Here is a 21,977-nt window from a genome sequence, read left to right on the forward strand (position 1 = left end):
GAAGGGGGCGGTCAGGGCGCCCGCCCTGAGCCGTGTTCCGGCTCCCTTTGTCCAGAACCAGAGGCGGCAACGACGGACGGGGCGGCTGCGCCCGGGCGGCCTCAGCGCCTCAACCGCGCGGGGGGCAGGGGCGGGGCGGGGCGCGGCCTCCCTCCTTCCCTCGCGCGCCGGCTGACAGTTGCGGGCGGTGGCGGGTTTTGAATTTAGTCTCCAGCCGACGGCGGCGCGCGGCGCCCGGCCCGCCTCGCATCGCGATTGGCCGGCGGCCGGTCACGTGGGGGGCCGCGGCGGAGTGTTGGGGGCGCGAGCTGGCGAGGTTGGGCGGGCACCGGCCATATTGGATCTCGGCGCGCAGCCCGCCGGTGCGGCGGCAAGCTCGCTGCCCGCCCGCCCGCCCGCCCGCCCGCGGCTGGGCCCCCGCCCCGCCGGTGTCGGCTTGGTTCTCCTGTTACTGCCGCGGCGCCTCGCCCGGTCTCCCTCCTTCCCGCTCCGCTTCCCCCCGTGGGTCGTGCGCGTCCCTCCCGCCGCTCCGCCATGGCGGCCGCCACGCCGGCCGTTACGCCGCTGGGGCCACGGAGCCGGGGCTTCGCGGCCGCCGCCGCGCTGAGCCCCACGCACATGTCCCGCGGGAGAAGGAGGAGCTGCGGGAGCTGAACGACCGCCTGGCCGTCTACATCGACAAGGTGCGGAGCCTGGAGACGGAGAACAGCGCCCTGCAGCTGCAGGTCACCGAGCGGGAGGAGGTGCGCGGCCGCGAGGTCACCGGCCTGAAGGCGATCTACGAGGCCGAGCTGGCCGACGCCCGCCGGACGCTGGACGACACGGCGCGGGAGCGGGCCAAGCTGCAGATCGAGCTGGGCAAGATCCGCGCCGAGCACGAGCAGCTGCTGGGCAGGTGAGCGGGGGCACGGGGGGGGGGTGGGGAGGGGCACGGGGAGGGGGATGGGGAGCACGGGTGGGCCGGAGCTGGCGGCCGGGCTGAGTGGTGCCCGCTGTGGCGGCCATTCCTGCCCGGCGGCGGCCGCCTGCCCTCTGAATGAATGAGCGAGAGGCAGCGGTGCCCCGCCCCGGCGGGAAGCGGCGGCCCGGCCCCCGCGGCGAGCCCGGCCCCGGCCCCCGGCGCGCCGCCCTGCGCCGCCGCGCCTGCCGCTGCGCCACCCTCAGCTGCGCCCGTGGGGAAGGCGGTGGCTGGCGCCCGGCTGCCAGGGAGCCGCCGCCGTGTGCCAGTCGGTGCAGAGAGCAAGGCCTCCGGCTGAAGCGGTGTTGGCGGCACCCTCGAAACTTGGCCCGAGTTCACCCTCACATCAGTGAGATTGGAGGGCTCCGGGGTTTGAGTCAGGATGAGCCTTCGCCGCCCCCCCGCCCCGTACAGATGGATGACTCTGTCCGTAAGGCTTAAGCTGCTTCAGGATGAAAAGCGCGGACTGGTGACAGTTTGTGCAGTGGCTGTTGCGGGTCTAGGCTTTCTAGATGTCCTTTTCGAAAGATGTTAAGTTCGTAATACAAAAATACACGAGTAAATAACAGGTAGGTGTTACCTAAACCAAGAAATAACTATGATTTCTGTTTCTTTTGCTGGGTATTCAGATGTTAGAAAAGATAGATTCGTGACCAGATACCCTCAAGAGTTCAAGCTTTATGGCACGGTGCCAAGATCTCCACTCTTGCAATTAATTGATTTGTGCTGCTAGGTTTTGCTTCTTACATATTTGACTTGATTCAGTTGTTTGTTTATTGGCTTCCTTGTTTGCGTTTACCTTAAATTTGATTTCTGTGGTTGCTGCAGTTTTCTACTAGCAAAAGAGAATCTTCTGTTTGGGCTTTTTTTCACTAGTTAGGCCCATTTGCCATTCTGACTTTAGACTTGGGATTTCAAAGTTTGTCAATGGATTAAGGTTGGGGAAGAAAAAAAAGAGCAGAATTGTTAATCCTGCTCTACCATCGTATAACCTGTTAATTTTGATTTTTAGTTAAATATACGCTCAGCCCTGATTTTTCATAACGAAGAAGATGCTTCATGTGTGAACCAGCATACTGATGTTTTCATGTGTCTGCAGACAGTTCCAATATCTTTTGGGCTCTTAAGTTGTTATTTAAAAAACAAACCATGAGCTTCTAATTAGTGAGTCTTGTGGTTGTGGTTACTTCTTGGTGCCCCATGAAGGTCTTACATCAAAGACATTATTGACAGTGACCGGGAAAGCAAGGTGTAGCTGCGGATAGGCACCAAAATAACTTGACTTGAAAGTCAAACCAGGAATTTCCATCTCTTAGTGACTTTATGGAGGAAGATACAATCTTCTGCCAGCTTCTCAGAAGAGTGTATGTGGAGGATTGGGCTCAAGATGCAATCTATAGTAAATTCCCTTTCTGTGGCTATAATGCGGGCACATGTGTGAACGTTCTTATTTGCATTTTCCTGTGATGGGATATTTAGCAAAAAGCTGATGATCGGGAGGGGCGGGCAAGGGAGCAGGGAATTGCTCTTGTGCTGTGGGTATGACCTCTTAGGAAGAGTGAAGTCTTACTGCTTGATAGTCTCTCAATACCCATCTCAAACAGATCATCTCTGTACAGCAGAGAATACAGATTATATAGTTCAGGACAAGAATGCCTGAATAGTTTAGGAAAACAAACACTTAATGCTATTTAAGGCTACTAGGTCCTACATAAACTTATATGTGGCTATTTGTTGTTGTTTGGTGGCAGACCTTACTATGGCATGCAGTTTCTTAAGTTGTCTGTGGGTATTTTTAAGATGGATATCTTGGGGATATCTAAGCTTATCTGTAATTCTATTTACAAAGTCTTAAAGAAGAGCAAAGGTTTTTTTCACCTGATTTGGAGCACAATCCCTGATGCCTTCTTTCTTAAAGCTGTTAAGTGATATTATACTGGTTATCATAAAGATCTCAGGTGGTAAGGTATGATGAGAATGTGTGTTCTCTTACCAGGATTTTCCTTGCCCTTTCAGAAAGCTGAAGTGCAGAGTGGTGTATGCCCTGGCTGTAGTTTAAATATGAGTAGAGTAACTACCGTAGTTTGGCTAACAGAGACACCTGAAAAAAAACGGGGAATTTTCTGGCATGTTTGGTGCTATTGTTAGACTCTTGCAGAATAAACTTTATTTTGCCCTTCTTTGCAAAATATGCATCCTGATCATCGGAGTGAGATTAATCTCATCTACCCTTGGTTGTGAAAGGTTGCTGGTGGATGCACCGCTGAGCCAATCTAGCAGTGTGCTGCCGCAGAAGCAAACAGTGCCATGTGTTCCCATCACTGTCCTACCTGTGGTTCTGACTGTTGTCTTGGTTGTTCAGCTAGCTAACTTAGATCATTAAAATGGCAGAAAGATGCTTACTTCTGCTAGTTTTCTGTCACTAGAGAAGTACCAGGACTTGCATATAGGAGGTGACTGAGAGCAAAGGGGAGAAGTAGGCTGAGTTGGGACTGTGGTGTTTGTTAAGCTGCAAACTGCTTGGCTTAGGCATACTGGTAGCCACATCATAAGAGTCAGATTAGTGGTGGCTAGGTATTTGGTTCCCTTTAGAGTCAATGGAGATAAGTGGTAGAAGTTGCTCTCAAGATGTCCTGGGTCTGTGGAGGGAGCATAGATGATTCACTGCTTGGTTGGCTGAAGTTGGGCAAAATGATTCATGGTCTAGCTGGCCTTCCTGTGCTATTTGAATATTTTTGCAAATGTCAGTCTTGTTTCCCCAGACACATGTGCAATTCTGCTTTGTCTAGTTAGTATAACATTCGTCTGAAGTGCTTTATCCATTTGTTTTACTCCAGTCATCATCTTTCAGTCCCTTGCCTGATTAATGCATCAGACTGAAGCTTCTAGTTACTTTAGAAGTGCTGTAGGACTTTTCTTATTCTTTCTTTATCAAGATTTTTTACTTACAGGAGAGGCAAGCTTGTCCAATTACTCTTATTGTCATGTCGATGTATATACAAAAACTTGAATGCCTTTAGACAAATGTTTCTTAGGTTATTGTAAATCAGTTCCTTGCAAAACATAACCTTACTCTTTTGTAGGGCAAAAAGCATGGAAAACTGACTGCTAGCTAGACAAAACATAAAGCATTAATGACTATAGTTTGTTTTTTGATTTTCATATTTCTCTACAACTGGAGTGGAAAACTAGCTCAATGTGCAGTACCATATACTTTTATATGGATGTAAATATAGGCTGCATTACCATGAATTACAACACTTGTGTAGCTATGTCATGAATTGGCTGAAAACCAATGTTTTTCAAGGAGGGTTTGGTTAATGTTGGTAATGCTTAGCTTTGTGAGCTGACTCTTAAGTACTGGCAGAAATGAGTGGGTGGGTGTGGGAGGTGAGAAACATCTGTAGGGTGGTGGCATCCTGCACTTGAGCAGTTTCAAAAGAACTTTAAATTACGCCTGAGATGTAGCTACTGACTGGAAGGAGCAGTCTGCCTGCTTATCTTGCATTATGTGTGTGGTTTGTCTGGCTCTAGAAGGCCAATTCAACTTCTCAAACTGGTAGAAAATTATTTTTATCTTTTTTCCTGTGTGGCTTTTCTACTAAGTTAGCAAGAAATTTAAGGAGATTCCAGGAAATTCTAGGTTATTTTGTGAACCTCGGGGTTGAGGAAAGAAGAGTGATTGTGCAAGAGCGTGAAGGGGGAGCCTGCCTCTCTCTGTGAGCTATTCAGTGACTCGGCCACTTTACTGAACTGCAAACCAAGTGGTCCAGGTAATGTCACCAAAGCAGTGATTGCCCCTTGGTATCTGTGTTTGAGAGCTTTGAACTAGCTTTAAATGAGCTAGTACAGGTAATGAGACACAACTTAACCACAATACCTTATAGTTGTGTCTGGGTTGATTTACTCTGCTTTACAGGTTATTGAGTTTTGGGAATGCTGAGCAAATTAACTTGCTTAGAAATCTGTGCCTCAGCTTGACTGCCTCTGGTAGGAGAAATTAGCTTGCTTAATGGTGAGCTGGGCAGATGTATTGCAGCTATCAGGGTTATTTGTACTCCTGAGAGTAGCGCTCTGGAACGCTTACTGCTGGCAGGTTGCTTGAGTGGTTGAAGTGCATTGGGGAAAACAGTTTGCAATATTCTTGTTGTGGTGTGTGCTGAGCCGTTTTTAAAGTATATGTGGCTGCAACTCTGTTAGTGAGACCTGTGCTGGTAATGCTAGGTAGGAGTGGGACTGACTTCTTTATATTCCGTAGTGTTTATGTGAGTTAAATGTTGTGGGTTAAATTTCTGAAGTGCAAGTTTTCTCTGAAGTACAACGAAAATGAATGGGAACTGGCTCTTTTTCGGGCAGATCCTAGTTCTACACTATTTTAAAATAAATTACAACTCCATGGATAAGAAGATCCACACACTTTGAAGTCAAAAGAGAGAAAAACAAGCTGCTGCTTTGAAGAAGATGCAAGTCAGCAATTATTTGTTTACTTTTGTTTTTTGTTTGTGGGCCAAACTACTTGCTATCTCTCAGAAAGTATTAGTAATTACACTTTTTACCTCTTCCCTTCAGAGAGCCAGTCTACAGGGGAGATGCCTTTCTTCACCTTCCCTTCCCCAAGTGGGGTGCGGGGGGGACCCCACCATGGGGTGGGGGACCCTAAGTGGGTTGGTCACCAAAAAGGACTGTCCTGGTTTGACCTGGCAGGCAGCCGAACACCACACAGCTGCTCACACACACCCTCACCCCCTCCCCCCCGCCCAGTGGGATGGGGGAAAGAATAGAAGGAAAAGTAAAATTTGTGGATTGAGATGAAGGCAGTTTAGTAGAAGAGAAAAGGAAGGGAAAATAATAAGAAGAAGAATGGTGAGAGGATATACAAAATGAGTGATGCACAGTGCAGTTGCTCACCACCCGCTGACCGATGCCCAGCCAGTTTCCGAGCAGCGGTCACTGCTCCCTGGCCAACTTCCCACAGCTTATATACTGAGCATGACATCATATAGTATGGAATACCCCATTGGCCAGTTTGGCTCAGCTGTCCTGGCTGTGCTCCCTCTCAGCTTCTTGTGCACCTGGCAGAGCTTGGGAAGCTAAAAAGTCCTTGATTAGCGTAAACACTACTCAGCAGCAAGTAAAACATCAGTGTGTTATCAACATTATTCTCACACTAAATCCAAAACACAGCACTATACCAGCTACTAGGAAGAAAATTAACTCTATCCCAGCCGAAACCAGGACAAAGGACTACAGTTCTGGCTAATTTCCTAACACTACAACAGGAAGATGTTTGGGTTTTATTTGGTGTTTTGAGATGTAGCTTTGGCTTCCTGTGGAGGAAGAAGCTAGCTGTTGTCGAGAGGCTGAAGTTCTTCCTGGTAAAAATCACTAGGTGTAAGGGTGAAGTATATGTTGTATAATTTGGTGTTTGTTTTTATAATTCACAGAGGTTTTTTTGATCTTGTTTCATTTCTTTCCCATATTCCTTTAGGGCTGGGATGACACTGCTGAGACTTCATCTGGCTTTCAGCATTTGAAGTGTTGAGCTCCAGTTTCTGTTTTCTTTCTGCGAATGTGTTCGGATGAGCTGTCTCATAGTTAGACAACTCATAATGCTAAGAACTAATAGTGCTTAATTTTAATTCTTTTTTCTCCCTTCTGTAACTTCAGTTGCATTAAATCATAGGATGGCTTCACAGCCAATCTTGTTGCAAACAAGCAAGGAAGGTACTTTGGGCTGATAATAATGGTAGTTCCTAATTTAGTGGTATAGGTAATGTATTGGGTTTTAATTATGTTGTTGTTGCTAGTCCATACTAGACATCTTTTTCTCTGTTGTCGCAACTGCAAGAGCTCTCTTCTCAGCTGCCTACCAGTTTGTAATTGGTAGAGATATTTGCAGTAAAAAATTAAAAAACCAAAGTATGTGGGGAGTCTTCCTGTTTCGGGGTCCAGGATAATTTGGGGCGGAATGGGGAGAGGCACGCTATGGCCCTGTGTATGTGCGACTTTCTAGTTTCGGGATCCAACTTGATAGGCTTGGCTTCAGCATGAAGTCTCGTGAGAGAGCCTGCATGAAGCAGTTTCTCCATGTTTTAAATCAAGCTTTCTCCAGCAGTGATCAAACAACAAAGGCCTGATGTGGAGAGATTTTTATTACAGATATGCCATAGAGAGACACCGTTCCTTCCCTCTTTCTCCTCCTCTGCCGTACAGCTTTCTTGTGTGCTGAAGGTCCTGCAGGCCTGGGTGGAAGGGGAGGGACAGGACAGAGGCCTCCAGTGAATAATGCAAGTATTAGGAAGTAGGAGTCCACCTGGCCAAAGCCTAAATTCTGTGCTTTTGTCTGAGCTGTGGACCTAACTGCTCTGAACTGTTGGGCATAAGAGGTGGTATGTAAAATGCCACGGAGGGACTGGATAGCGTTGAGCAGCAGAAAGGAGAACAATAGTTGAGTATAGAGGAGTCTGCCTGTGTCGCAGGCTCTTGCAGCCTACCGCTTCGGTGAGTGTGGTGTTACTCAACAGGAGCGGGATTAGCTAGTGCTGCATCTGTTACGTAAAGCCTGCCATCTTGTGGCTGTAGTGCTAAAACAGCCAAACAATTTTATTTCTACAGATGTTTTTTGCAAGCCTTTGTGCACACACCTCTTGAGCACGACGTTAATTGCATATGCTTGCATGTAATCTTGGAAAAGCATCTTTTAAATTTAAGAGTCTCTCCTTTTAAAATTGCATTAGTCTCATTTTGCTGAGAAGCATTGCTGTTGTTTCTAATAAGGAGCACAGTGATTTAAAAAGTAGTGAATTAATTCTTTAACACTTTTGAATCTTGTTCTTATGAATCTTTATGCAATTTTCAGTCTCCTCAGTTTAGAGTTGTGAATTCTGATTTTTTTTCACTTCTGCAAATGTGCTAGCTGTTGTCTTACTGAACCTGAATCTGTCCATTTCTGTAAAATATTCATAGTTTGATTACAAACACCTAGAACTTCTACATGCTACTGCGCTTACTAGAGAAATGTGGGTATCCCAGAGGGAAGAAGAATCAACTTCAAGGTGGAAGAACATGTATTACACGTTTAAACAAAGCTGCTTGTGCCATCTGAAGGTCAACAGTCATTTTGATTCCTAAGTATGGTTTTCCTTTCCCCTGTTTTTGATGGTAGCTTGTTGTAGCGTTATTTGTGAATAATTAATTTAGGCTGAAGAGTGTGGGTTTGTGTTTATGCGGCATTACTTTACTTTTCTCATTTGACGACTTTGTTTGCATATGCTGTTTTAGAGAACTGTCGTGGTTTAACCCTAGCCGGCAACTAAGCCCCACACAGCCGCTCACTCACTCCCCCGCAGTGGGATGGGGAGAGAATCAGAAGGGTAAAAGTGAGGAAACTCGTGGGTTGAGATAAAGACAGTTTAATAGGTAAAGCAAAAGCTGCACGCAAGCAAAGCAAAACAAGGAATTAATTCACTACTTCCCATCAGCAGGCGGGTGTTCCTGGAAACACCTCCAGGAAAGCAGGGCTCCATCATACATAAGGGTTACTTGGGAAGGCAAATGTCATCACTCTGAACGTCCCCCCTTCCTTCTTCTTCCCCCAGCTTTATACACTGAGCGTGACGTCATATGGTATGGAATACCCCATTGGTCAGTTGGGTCAGCTGTCCTGACTATGCTCCCTCCCAGCTTCTTGTGCACCTGGCAGAGCATGGGAAGCTGAAAAGTCCTTGACTATGTAAACACTATTCAGCAACAAGTAAAACATCAGCGTGTTACCAACATTGTTCTCCTACTAAATCCAAAACACAGCACTATACCAACTACTAGGAAGAAAATTAACTCTATCCCAGCCAAAACCAGGACAGCAATAAACCCATAGAAACTGTTTGACTGCTTGCATAGACACGAGAACTAATTTGAGTGGTAATTTGAAAAGCTTGTGTGTTCGCTTTCCTAAGGAAAAAGGCACCTGTACCTCTGCAGGAGTGCAGTTCCAGTGATGTCACAGACTATTGTATAGACAGGATTTGGGTATCTTTCCTCAGATGTATGGAACTTTGCCATTATGTATGATTAGAAGGGTGCTGCAAAGCAGTTCACTATGCTATAGCTTCTGCTTGTGGAGGACTGGCTTATAGATAATGAACATAAATTTTCATTGAGAATTTGGTCTGTTAATTGGAAATGGGGTATTTGCAGCCCAGACAGTGGATCTGCCCAAGTTCCTGCGTGGAAAAAAGGCAATGAAGATAATTTACTGGTTTCCATCCTATGGAAAGAGCCTTCTGATGGGAGAACTTATTTCTTCCTATTAAGATTCTGGTGAAGGTAGGACCTTTTTCCAGTGGCTGGCTAAAGAGAAAACAAGAGGTGCCTTTAAACACACAGTTTCGCCTTTCCGTATCTATGTCTCAGACTTGTTTGACACTGACTTTCCCCTACATTTAGATTTCTACATCTCAAGCAAAATATTAAGCTATTGTTATATCAGATGAGAAAGCCCAACTAAGGATTTGATTTAAATTAGGGTAACTTAAGCCAAGACAAAATGGTTTTGTTGGGTGTCTTGTGAGTTGAAGATTCAGATTGCACCTTGTTTTGTTAGTCAGCAGTCTACTTTGGGGGCATCTACTTTGGGTAGACTTTCCTACCACTTTCTCTGATTTATTCCAGCTATGCAAAAAAGGAATCTGATCTTAATGGAGCCCAAGTCAAACTTCGAGAGTTTGAAGCAGCCCTCAATTCTAAAGAAGCTGCACTGGCCACAGCCCTTGGTGATAAGAAAAGTCTGGAAGGGGAAAATGAGGATTTAAAAGACCAAATTGTACAGGTAAGAAGAAAAAATACTCAACCATCAAGCTTCTGTCAGCAAATGAGGTGTTTTTATATATAATACATCCATAGTAAGAGCTGTAATTCTTGTAAAATGCAGCTTTGTAGCCAAAAAAATAAATACAAACCTGTCATCTAGTCTCAACTAGAACAACCTGTGGATCCCTATCAACGTTGGAAGCAGTATTGCGTAGGTGTCTGTGTCCAGTACTGTTCAGTTTATTAATAATGTGAATGGTGGAATAGAGTGCTTTTAAAATGGGAGACTCTGAAATTGCAAGGGATGGTACTTAGGTTGAAGAAAGCAGGTCAAGAGTCAAAATAAACGTGACAAATTGTAGAACTGTTTCGGGGGACGAGACTGACTTCACAAATACAGATAATGAATAACTGACAAGTAAGGGTTTGTGATTCTCTCTGCCCTCCTTTTAGTTCTGCCTGTGGTTCTCCGTCTTCTGGGCATCTGGTAGAACAAAGAGGGGGAAAAAAAGTCTTGGGCTAGTTTTGTTAACCCTTTGAAACCCATGATTTGTGATCTTAAGCAACAGCACCTCAAGAGGATGACTTGAGGAGACCGGGAAACTGGTATTTGCCATGTAGAAAAACTGAAGTTTTGTAAGGAAAATTGGTAAGTAGCATTTTAATGCTAGTTACCGGTGTGAAATACCTAGAACTCCCTTGTGCAAGCGGTTGCAAAAGGGGTGGAAAAAGACATTAGTGGTGTAAATACTGGATTTGATTGTTAAGTTCAACCATAACATGGAGTTAGCTGTACTTCTAGGTAGCTGAGGTCCTTGTGAGTTCTGCTGCATAATCAGTGTTGTGTTGATTCTTTTCTTTCTTTTTTTTTTTTTTAAAGCTTGAGATTTCTTTAGCGGCTGCCAAGGAACAGCTTGCAAATGAAACCTTGCTGAAGGCGGATCTTGAAAACCGTTGTCAGAGTCCCACTGAGGACTTGGAATTCCGTAAAACTATGTATGAGGAGGTAAATGCTTTAGTCTCAAGAATTCACATTTTTAAAGGGGAGAAGACAACTTGGGGGAGGGGGGGCATTCTAGAATACTAAAGTAGCTTAGGTTGGGAGGGACCTCAGGAAGTCATTTGGTCTGAACTCCCACTCGGAGCAGGGTTTACCTTTATTCCAGCTGGAAGATTTCCAACTTTTTTTCCCACAAAAATTATGTTAACGCAGAGCTCTTGTGACAAAATAGCTTCACGTATCATGTCGTTTCGTGTTAAATTCTGCCCATGGTATTGCAATGTACATGTCTTTTCACAGTAATGAGGAAGTGGGTTAATTTCTCACGTAATCCCTTTATGGGAAATAAAGTGGAGAGGGACACTCAAACAGATGCAATGAAATTGTACTGGCTTTTAATTTCCGAGCTTTCTAATAGGATGCTTTTGAATAATGGGAACAGAAGTTGATGAATATTTGTCTTTTAGAGCCTTTTCTTGCCTCTCCCTTTCACTTGTAGTACTTGAGGTTTTCCAGGAGGAACCTTAGAGCAGTAACGAACGTAACCATAGTCTCTTTTGTTCTGTGTGCACATTTGCTTGCTCGTTGTATTTTCAGCTTTGTTCATGTTGTTGGAATCCTTTTTTCCAGAGACCGGGGGCAAGCATACAAATAAAATTTAATTTTGTGCAAGCATAGAAGAAACCTGAAGAAGGGGAGGATGTATTTCTAAAATCCAATCATACTGATGTGCATTTGTTGAAAGTGCAGGCAACTGTCAGAAGGGAATGGGACTTTACATGCCGACGGTATCCTAGCTCTAATTTCAATGACTGACTATTGCAAAATAATGTACTATGGGTATCAGACTGGGGAAGTGCTCCTGTGTTTCTACTGAAAGTTTCAATGTCGGACAAACTAATCTAACGCTGATCCACAAGGCTGGCTAAAATCTGCATCGCTGTCTGCTCAGCGGATAGTCTTCTAAAACTTGTTTTGTCTCATTTACTGAATGTTATTTTATTTTTCTGTTTTTCGTAGGAAATCAGTGAAACAAGAAGGAAACATGAAACTCGCTTAGCTGAGGTTGATTCTGGGCGTCAAATGGAATATGAACATAAACTGGCCCAAGCCCTTTGTGACATAGGAGAGCAGCATGATGCACAAGTGGAGCTGTACAAAGAAGAGCTTGAACAGACTTACCACGCCCAAGTGAGAAAATCTTCTCATACAGTTGTCTGACGTACTTTATTTTTGTTTTATTTAATGTCAAGATACCCTAATTACTTGCATTTCAGAGGATTTTATTATGGAGCTTGGTTTAAAATTACCATGCTTTTGAATGTGAATTTGCATTTTCAGGTCTCATTTTTGGGAGCAAGTTTAATCCTCAGGAAGTGCAATAATATAAGAGTAGGGAGCACCGTGTCAAGGTGATCTGCGGGGGAAAAAGGGATTAGGACTGGGATTACTATGAATTCAAGGAAAGTTCATGTGTTATTACCCGTCAGCTGTAACATAGTCTCGATGATCAATAAGGTGTCCCATATTTTGTACAAAACTTATTTCGTAAGAGGGCTTGCTGAGAAGACAGCATCCTGAATCCTCTGACCCCATACAAAACACGTGGAAGTTTTACCACACCCAATGATTTCTGCTTTTCACTCTTGTAGAGAGGAAGCATACTTAAGCTGAGATCAGTTATACTTCCTAATTTCCTCCCTCTACTGTGATTCAGCATTTCTGTCAGGAGGGGATCCTGGTGTCTCAACTGAACCTGGTTTCTGTGGCTGTACTTGCTGCAGTTAATGTTTTTAAAAACCAGGTGGGATGTTGCAGCAGAAAACTGAATTTATTGGCATAGACTTCAGTCTTTACAGTCCTAAGAGTGTGCAGTTGCTTATCTTCAGGGCTTCGATCTGACTTGGAAAAACTGATTTAAAATAAGATCTAGCCCAAAATATTTTTTTCTTTTTTTTTCTGAGTCTAAACGTGCTTTCATAACTGAGGCTTTCTTGTTCCCTCTCTTCAGGCGTACTGTTTCTGTATTTTTTGACTTTTAATTTAAAAAAGGTTTTTTAGATTCCATTTCGTCTGCAACTGCAAGTTCAATAGTAAGTCTGTGGTGCTGCTCAAGTGGATGTGGTAGGGTTCAGCAGGAAGGATTAAAAAAATAAAATTATTTGAGCTCGAAATTGTGATAGAATGAAGCAGTAGTAACTCATGGCACTGGTACTGTAATCTGAAGGCACATTACCGATTTGCTTATGTTGGCTGAAAATTAACGTAAGTTTGCTTGGTTTTAGAGAAATGGCAATTTTGATTTAGCTTCTTCTATATAAGCATACTCAAAACCAGTGCTACAGTAATTAAATATATGAAGCTAAACATTGGCCAGCATGAAAACTGGATTTAGCAGTCCAACTTCAGTGATGTCTGCAAGGGAAACTTGTAAGTTTTTAATCCTAGAATAAATATTGAGAGGATTGTGATTTCAGGTAGGGCGATCCAGCATGGTAATTGAGCCACCGTATTCAACCCCTAAAGAAGGAGGCGTTTCGTTGTGTGAGAGCTGCAGAGAGCAACTTTGCGGCTTAGTGTTGCGTGTGGGCTTTAGTGACTCCTTTTTCTTTTAATAAAAGTTGCTTTGAAAGTGATGTCCTCACTTGCTCTACTGCAGCTTGCGGATGCTAGACTGTCCTCTGAGATGAGCAGTTCTGCAGCCAACACAGTAAGAGAAGAACTGAATGGAAGTCGCATACGAATTGATACTCTGTCTTCCCGTATCGCCAGCCTTCAGAAAGAGGTAGCAAGCTCTTTGTGACTCTTCAGTCTTGCCAATTACAGTTGTTGATATGTATATTAAAGGACTTTCTTTCCCTTAACTTGTAAGTGTGTTCAGCATCATGACTTGAATTTGTCTTCTGTTCTGCTGTTCTGTACTTTTTCAAATTTCTTCATGTCTCCTTTTGACAAAGTTGAGTTTTTTGTGCAGTATCCTGCTGCAGAGTGAGTATTTGAAAGGGGGTACTGTTAACTGGCTTGCGCGGAACCTTTTGCGGATAGATGGGACAATTTTAGACAAGAGCTCTGTATTAAAAGTTCTCGACATTCTAAGCAATTTAGTTCTGTTCTGTAGCAGCTGGAGAGCCTAGCGTGGGATTCCACAAAGCAACATTCAAAGCCAGAGCTGGAATATGCAGTCTCTGTCTGTTTGGTGTCTCTTTTCATCCTAGATCCAGTTTGCATCTAGAACTCTTAAAAAATAAAAAATAAAAAAAAAAAAAACCCCCACAAAAAAAAGAGTGATTTTACCAGGATGAGGATGAAATATATGAGACTGTGAAACTACACCAAATTACTGTACTTGAGCATTTGTAGAGCCGGGTCTTGAACAGAAACTAATTATACTTAGTCAGATCACAGAGCACATAGATCACAGCCGAAGAAGTATGACACAACCTATGACAAGCCGTATGTTCAGTACTAGCTTATTTGACGGGAGTAACGTCATGTGCACTGCAGTGGAAAATCCAGAGTGAAAATGAGAAATGTTAGGAGTTGGTTCTGAAGTGGGCTTTTGTAACTTACTAATCAGTTGAAGACGCAACAAAACATTTGGTTTTTTGAAAATGTAAAATATTAGTAACATTTGGCTTTGATCCTTTCTGCAATACAGTTTGGATTGTATTCCTGCTGTACAGTAGGCTCTTGTAGGACTTCAAAATTCTGTGTATTTTAAGTGAAGCATATAAATGCAGGGGACGTTATTTCATAATTTTCCAAATAACTTGGCAGATACTAGTATGAATCTTCTCAGTTCGTAGGAGATGAGGTGGAGAACAGCAAGTTGAATATGATCGAGTTTGAATTCAGAAAGTGGGGGAGGATGCTTAACCTAAAGTTTTGAATGCCATGTCACCTGAATAGTGCATGGAGGTGTGGGTGAGGTTTCCTTTGCACTGCTGGTGTTTTCAATGCTTTCTAGTCTAGAGCATGGCAAGATAGAGTGCAAGAGCTCGAGGACAACTTGGCCAAGGAACGGGAAAACTGTCGCAGAACACTGTCCGAGAAAGAGAAGGAAATGGCCGAGATAAGAAATCGGATGCAGGAGCAGCTGAGTGACTATGAACAACTTCTGGATGTTAAACTGGCACTTGATATGGAAATCAGCGCATACCGGAAATTGCTGGAGGGTGAAGAGGAGAGGTATGAAAGAATGTAGCAGCAAATGCTGGTGTCTGTGTGCTTCCTTTACTTGTCTCATTCTCTATTAAAAGGCGGGTCTTCCTGGGAATGCATTCATTAGGTGCTTTACTACAGTTTCCAAGGCACTGTTTGTTTTTGCCCCCTCCTGTCTGACACACTTACTTCTAAGTCTGCATGAGACCAAGCTGCTTGAGTATCAGACCAATAGCTCTCAAGAGAACAAATACCATTCTTCTGTTAAAAGTCAGCACTGAGAACGTCATGAATTGTCATTTGTAGGTCTGTTTGGTGCCATGGTTAATATACTTTTTCAGAGTTAATTACAGGGTTATTTAATTGTTAGCTAAACTTCTTTAAGTATGGAATAATTTTAATAAAGTAACAGCTGTTATGATTGCCCAGCTTATTGGCTAGCTGCATTTCCCACATCTGACCCCAGAGTTCAGCAGTACTGAGAATTTTTGCCTGATAAGTCACAGCTGTCATTTAAAGTAGTTTGATACCTCAGTGGTCCTGGCTGACTCCTCTCAAGCGTGGGGATGAAACAGCAACAGCTCTTGTGCCATTGAGTTCTTGCATAAATTTCCTCCAATGACTTAAGTTCCCCTAAGAGTTTTTTTTTCTTTCTTTCTGCCCAGGAATGCAGTCTTTAGCAAATGCATAGAGATGCCTTTGTAATATTAATGTAGTTGTCCATCAGTATTCCATGCTCCAAAAGCATTAATCAGCTGTTTGACAACACTTTATTTGATTCTTCTAAGGCTTCACTGTTTCATGTAACATGCTTTGTTTACTGTATGTACCTTTTGCTGTATAATTCTATGGGAAGAAGAGGAGAGAGGAAGAAAGTTTATAAAAAAAAAAAGGTGGGAAAAAGGAAAACCAAAGTGGGATGTGTGCATGTTTCTTCCTTTCTTCAATGTAGGTTGAAACTTTCTCCAAGCCCATCTTCCCGAGTGACAGTTTCACGGGCTTCATCGAGCCGTAGTGTGCGTACAACCAGAGGGAAGAGGAAGAGGATTGATGTGGAGGAATCTGAAGCCAGCAGTAGTGTTAGCATTTCCCACTCAGCTTCTGCCACTGGAAATGTCTCTATTGAGGAGATAGATGTTGATGGAAAATTCATCCGCTTGAAGAACACCTCTGAACAGGTTTGAAAATGCACATGTATCATGACTTTACAATGGGCTGATTAGAGGTAGAAGGCATCCTCAGCACCCTTTCAGCCCTCAGGCTTCATGTTGACCCTAGAGCTAAAGCATGCTGCATAAGAGATGGCACTAAAACTAGTGTGTCACAAAATAAGTTTTCATACGGTATTCTGGATTGATGATGACTTCTTCCTAATGATTTGTAATGCTTTCCATAGCAATTGCTTTATTGCTAGGTTGCCCACCCACCAAGTGTTGTACCAGTCTTCAGAGTTCTGCCTTGCAAGTGATCTCCGTGTAAAACTTTATGGATAACACTGTCACTGATAGGAAATAGTGCAAGCAGACATTAGGCTCCTTTAGAAGCCTTTTAAGAACTTCCTCTGCCTTAAAAAGCCCCAAAAGAAATACATACTGATGTCTAATTAATTGCCCGTGTCCCTTGTTCTTCCTTGGCTGCATCTACAGTTTTTAGGAGCCCTCATTCCCATGCCAAAGCCACCTTTATGATGGCTACTCAGATTATTTCATTCTATTAATAGGTTGGAGTTTGTACTGGGGGGAACACACATACCTCTTTATCAAAGGGTACTTCATTTGAGTAATAATGAGAACTTTTCCTTATGTTGCCCTCAGAATGATGCTAACTGTTATATTCAGTGCATTTCCCCTGTGCCCTGCTCTCCCTGCCCCCTGCCCCCGACATTACTTGTAATTTCTGCTTAAAGAAAAAAAAATCCTATGCTATAATACAGTTCTGCAAGTCATCGCAGGAGGGGTTGGAGACTGGGGACTATAATTTCTTAAATCCTGTGTCTGGGAGAAGAGAGAATTGAGTGTTTTCTCATTAGGACACCAGAACTACAAGACCTAATTTTTTGCAGCCTTGATTTCAGAGAAGTAATTCTTGCCTTCTCCTGTGCTGTTTGTGCCTCAACTGGCTGTAGAAGTTAGCTGCATTCTTTGTTTTCAGTGACACATAGGCTTTGTCTAATGTCATCAGATACCTTCGCTAAAAGGCAGCTCATCTTGATGTTTTAGATGACAAAGATGGGTCTGGTTCCAAGTGTTTCAGTCCCCTCTAATAAGTGAAGAGACGGACAGACTCCTCCAGATGGTGATACATATGTACCTTAATTACCTGCTTGGGGTGTTGGCTGAGAGTGCCGACTTCATTTACTGAATGGAAGAAACCTTGACAACTGTTTTGGTCTAGACAGCTAAGCGTTTAGATGACTAAATTCAGACAAATCAAAGACTACTTCCAGTGAGTCAGGACCTGCTGTTTTTTTCCTTTTTGAGTTTTTCAAGCTTATGGGATTTCCCGTGCTCCGCCGCCCCCCCACTTTGTGTACCACATGGGTTTTTTATTTAATTTAACTACACATGCATTGTTCCATGGAAGGACCATCAGTTCTGTTACCAGTAGCCATGGATGGTTCATGGTTATAGCACTTTGACAGGGGTCTAGATCTGAGCAACTAACTGTAGTGCAGTGTAATAAGCTGTACTTGGGGAATTTTCACAAGTGTTTGAGAGTGTGTGTGTGTGTATATATATATATAAAAAAAATAAATAGAAAATATATAAAGTCCTTTTTAAGTATGATGTATTTTGTTGCAATGACCTACTGAATGTCAGTGTCCCTTAAGATAAATAAGATTGTTTATTTTAGAGGATCTTAACTGTCTGTTGTCAGACTCCAGTGGCAACTGTTTAATGTTTGGAAACTGTCTGTTGGTGGGAGAATTTAAAAAAGATCTACTCTTGCTTTGAAATAGTCATTCTGTATTGATGACTTGTATATGTTTTTCTATTAGATTTGCTAGTGCTTTTCAAGTAGTTGATAAGCAAAAAGTGATTGAAAGGAAAAAATAATGTAGGTCTTGCAAAGGAGTATGTAGTGGGAGGTGTGCATATGTAGAAACACATTTTAAGATGACTGACTGAGGAATGTTTTGTTTTCTAAGAAGTCTGCTTGTCATTCTGTGCTTCAAAAAATGTATTGTATATTTGTAAGGGGATTTCAATATTTATACAGAAAATGTAACGGAATGTTACAGAAATGTTACAGAAAATGACTGCTGATGGAAATTTTTTTTCTCCTTTTTATTAGGATCAACCTATGGGAGGCTGGGAGATGATCCGAAAGATAGGAGACACTTCTGCTAGTTACAGATATACCTCAAGATATATACTAAAGGCAGGCCAAACTGTGACAGTAAGTTATCAAGTTTCAGCTATTCAATTGAAATGGGCTTTTGGCCAACTTGTGTGTGTCAATAAGACGCAAGGGTTTTGTTGTGTCCTTTTGACGTACTTGTTCAGAAAACAATCACTATATTTGTATTGGGCATTAGTTGTATCCATTGCTAAGAAGCAGTTGGACAGAGCCACGTTTTTCAGGAACTTACTTTCTGTATGGAGCAATAATTTTGACCGTAAACGGGCCCATTTTCATACTCAAGTCTCTGCATTAAAAAATGTAGGGGTGCTTTATTGTAAGAAACTTTGGAAGTAGGTAGGCAGAGACTTGTGTTTTCCTAACTGGAGGAGATTCACCAGTGTCACTTAAATGGAATACATTAACTCAATAAATAACATGGAAACTTGTAAGACTGGCAAATAATGCTCGCATGTGACTTCTTTTAACAGGTCTGGGCTGCAAATGCTGGAGTAACTGCTAGCCCTCCCACTGACCTCATCTGGAAGAACCAGAATTCTTGGGGCACTGGTGAAGATGTGAAAGTTGTACTGAAAAATTCTCAGGGGGAGGTAGAGTACCTCAGATGTGTTTAAACTTGTCTTTCTGTGGTGCCATTCCCTGTAAAGATGCAGGCAGAACCCTTGTCAGGACTTTACATGTGAATGCACATGAGTGTTGAGTAAAGCTTTCTCCTTTTGCTTTCCAGCCAAGCATACTGTACCCCTGTCTATCTTAACTGCAATTTCGGAATGCAATCTATTGAAGCGTATGAAATTTTTTCCCTATATTGAGTATAAGTAGTAGAAGAATGACTTGTTCAGACACTGCCCTCATGCCAGGAATTGGGCAGTGCCTTAGAATATGCTTTGAAAAGAAAAGGTTTTAGTAAACTCTTCAGTGATTTGTCTCTTAAATCAGTTTTCTTTAAAAATGTGTGTTTATGGGGGGTGGGGAATGTTTCTGTGAAACTCACTTTAAGCAGTGAGGCATTAATTCTGGTAAGGTGGGAGTTAAAACTTTGGGTAGGACAGTTGCTAGGACATCTGGCAATTGTAAGACAATATTTAAATATTAATATATATATTTTTATATATATTTAAATATTTAAAAAGCAAATTTTGGAGGAACTTGATGAGTGTCTTGTTAGAAAGACTTTTTAATCATTAAGAGATTTAGAACTAAGATGTTACGAATGCTGTTTATGCACAGCAGCACATTAAAAGTATACAGACAGAAGCAGTACAAGTAGTTTTGCCAACAGCTGGAACTCCCAATCTAAGTAGATTAGCACCAGATCTTTAGAGGAGTCAAGTCTTAAAAATAAAAATCTGTTGCAGGAGGTTGCTCAGAGGAGCACTGTCTTTAAAACAACTCTACGTGAAGGGGAAGAGGAGGAAATTGAGGAAGAATCAGCTGAAGCTGTGGAGGAAGAAGACCTTTACCGCCAGCAGGTATCTTGTTTTGGTTAACAAGGTTATTTAGGTTGAAAAACCAGATATATAAGCCATGAATTTTTGGAAGAATATCATACCTCTTTGGGTGTGGATGTTCTTTAATTTTTGTCTTGTTCAATCAGTAATTTAATGAAAGCATGAAGCTGTGTTATTAAGACGAGTGTAAAAAATACTATTTCACATATTCCTTTGATGGAGAGAAGTAGATTTTTCTTAAAAGAAGGTTTTAAAGCTTAAAGATTTGGGGATTTTTTTTTTTTTTTCCCCTTGAACTCTGCTCCTGATAAGATTTCCCCTAGGCCAATTGTTTTATGATAAAGTTTGGCTTAAGCAGGTACACCTAAATTTACCTAAAGTTTTGAGAACTTAAATCTCTCATTTTCTCTGGCAGAGGAAATGAGAGATTTGAAGACACTATCAGAGAAAATGTCTCTTGCATTCTGAAGAATGGCAACTCTGAAGGCAGTGGAAAGGTGTGAACTTGCAGTGACAATATAGAATGTTTTGAAATAAAAGGGAAAATACTGAGAGAGAACATACTTGATTGTTCACATTCTGAGTCTTATCCGTTACCTTACTGTTTTGACCAGCTCTTCTAAAAAAAAAAAAAAAAAAAAAAAAGAAAAAAAAAAGAAGGAAGTGTAACGAACGTAAGTTCCTGTAATGCAACGTTCAGGTTTGCTACTTCGCTAAAACTTTGCCACATTTCAGTTAGTATATATCTTAAAGCCAGTTAGAAAAGATAATGTAGAACAGGAATTAAGTGTGCATACGTAAACAGACGAAAAATGTTGGAAATCGTATTTTTTTGGCAGTCATGGTTTTTGGCTTACAACTGAATCGTGACTTTGTGGCATTTAATACAGAGTCAGGTTTTTATTGCAGTTATGCAAAAGTACTGAAGTGCATCCATTTGTTTTTGTGGTTTCTGGGATGGTGTAGTTCAGCTGAAGTGTGTGTCTTTACTTGCAGAGCTTTACTTACAAAAATGTTATAGAGAGATTAGATTTCTTTAGATAAAAACTCTCAAGGTACTTCTGTGTGCTCCCTGCAGGATTCACCACCTGTCTAAACTCAGTGATGCTTTTTGACTTGAGATTCAAATATGATCATTAGTTAAGTTGTTTTTCTGGTACCTGTCCTCCATTACCTCTCATAAGAAGGGGTATCTAGCATTCTTTTACTTACAGGGGATAACAGGTTGTACAGCTTTGCATGCTGACTCTTGCTTAGGCCATGCCAGGCTAATAATTCCATATATTAAAAATGTGCAGTATATTATTTTGAGGTTGCTAAGTCTTTTACTGCTGGGTTTTTTTTCAAAGTTGACTCTTTCTATTCGTAACAGGCAGGCCCAAGGACATCTAACAGAAACTGTGTGATCATGTAAACTTCCAGTCAGCCAGGTTCCTCAAGTGATGGCAATCCTTGCCCACAGAACAGAGCCTTCTCAGAAGCACAACGTATTTTTGTATTTCCTGTATGTGAATTTTTAAGCTGCAAGTCTGATGGCCTTAATTTCTTTTGCCACTGAAAAGGTGGTTTTGTGAAAGAAGTATCTGTAACTTTCTCGCAGGTTGTGAATTGTTGACTCTGGACAATGTACTGTTTGAAAAAAGATGTCCCTGTCTCTCAGATTTATATGCCAGTCTTTTTATTGAAAACTTGCTGGAATAGAAATATTCCACTGTGTTTTGGGGATCAATTTTTCTTAGATTACACCACTCTAGACTAGCTAGTTGCTGTTGACCTCTTTATATGTAGGTGCTGTTGGGGAAGGGGAAGGCATTTTCGATACTATGAACTCTTTTATACTGTAGACTTTTTTCCTACAGCGCAACCAAGGCTATAAAACTTTTTTAATAGAAAAGAACAGCTTTGTTAAAAAAAAAACCTTTAAAAAAAACAACCAACAAAACCAAATGAAAACAAAAAAAACAACACACAAAAAAAGAACGTAGCCCAGCTTATCGTGTAAGAACTCAGAGTTTGAAGGATGTAGTAAAACTCCTTACTGGTACTCTTTTCCGTTGTTTAGATTTCTTATTCTGGAGGAGGATTCATGTTAAATGTGTTAGTTGTGTTGTTAAGATAGTGTAACCAGCTTAAATTTTATTACATGATTTTTTAACAAATAGAAGGTTGTTTTAATATGGATTGTCTTGCTTGTTTACAATTTGTAGGAGCAAACCCAAGCCTTTAGGGGTCTAGT

At 42.2% G+C, this 21,977-nt stretch overlaps 1 protein-coding gene across 1 annotated transcript; it reads left to right on the forward strand.

The window, feature by feature from the left end:
* The first annotated feature begins 519 nt into the window (after positions 1 to 519).
* On the forward strand, positions 520 to 21,236 carry LOC142075984 (lamin-B1-like). Its single transcript, XM_075138226.1, is given in 12 exon segments — positions 520 to 625; positions 628 to 895; positions 9,629 to 9,785; positions 10,647 to 10,772; positions 11,787 to 11,957; positions 13,426 to 13,551; positions 14,734 to 14,954; positions 15,880 to 16,105; positions 18,222 to 18,326; positions 18,761 to 18,880; positions 19,649 to 19,762; positions 21,114 to 21,236. Coding segments are annotated over 12 exon segments (1,767 nt in total). The 5' UTR covers positions 520 to 534; the 3' UTR covers positions 21,156 to 21,236.
* The last annotated feature ends 741 nt before the right edge of the window (positions 21,237 to 21,977 follow it).

Source organism: Calonectris borealis, chromosome Z, assembly GCF_964195595.1.
Source record: "Calonectris borealis chromosome Z, bCalBor7.hap1.2, whole genome shotgun sequence".
Lineage (NCBI taxonomy): Eukaryota > Metazoa > Chordata > Aves > Procellariiformes > Procellariidae > Calonectris > Calonectris borealis.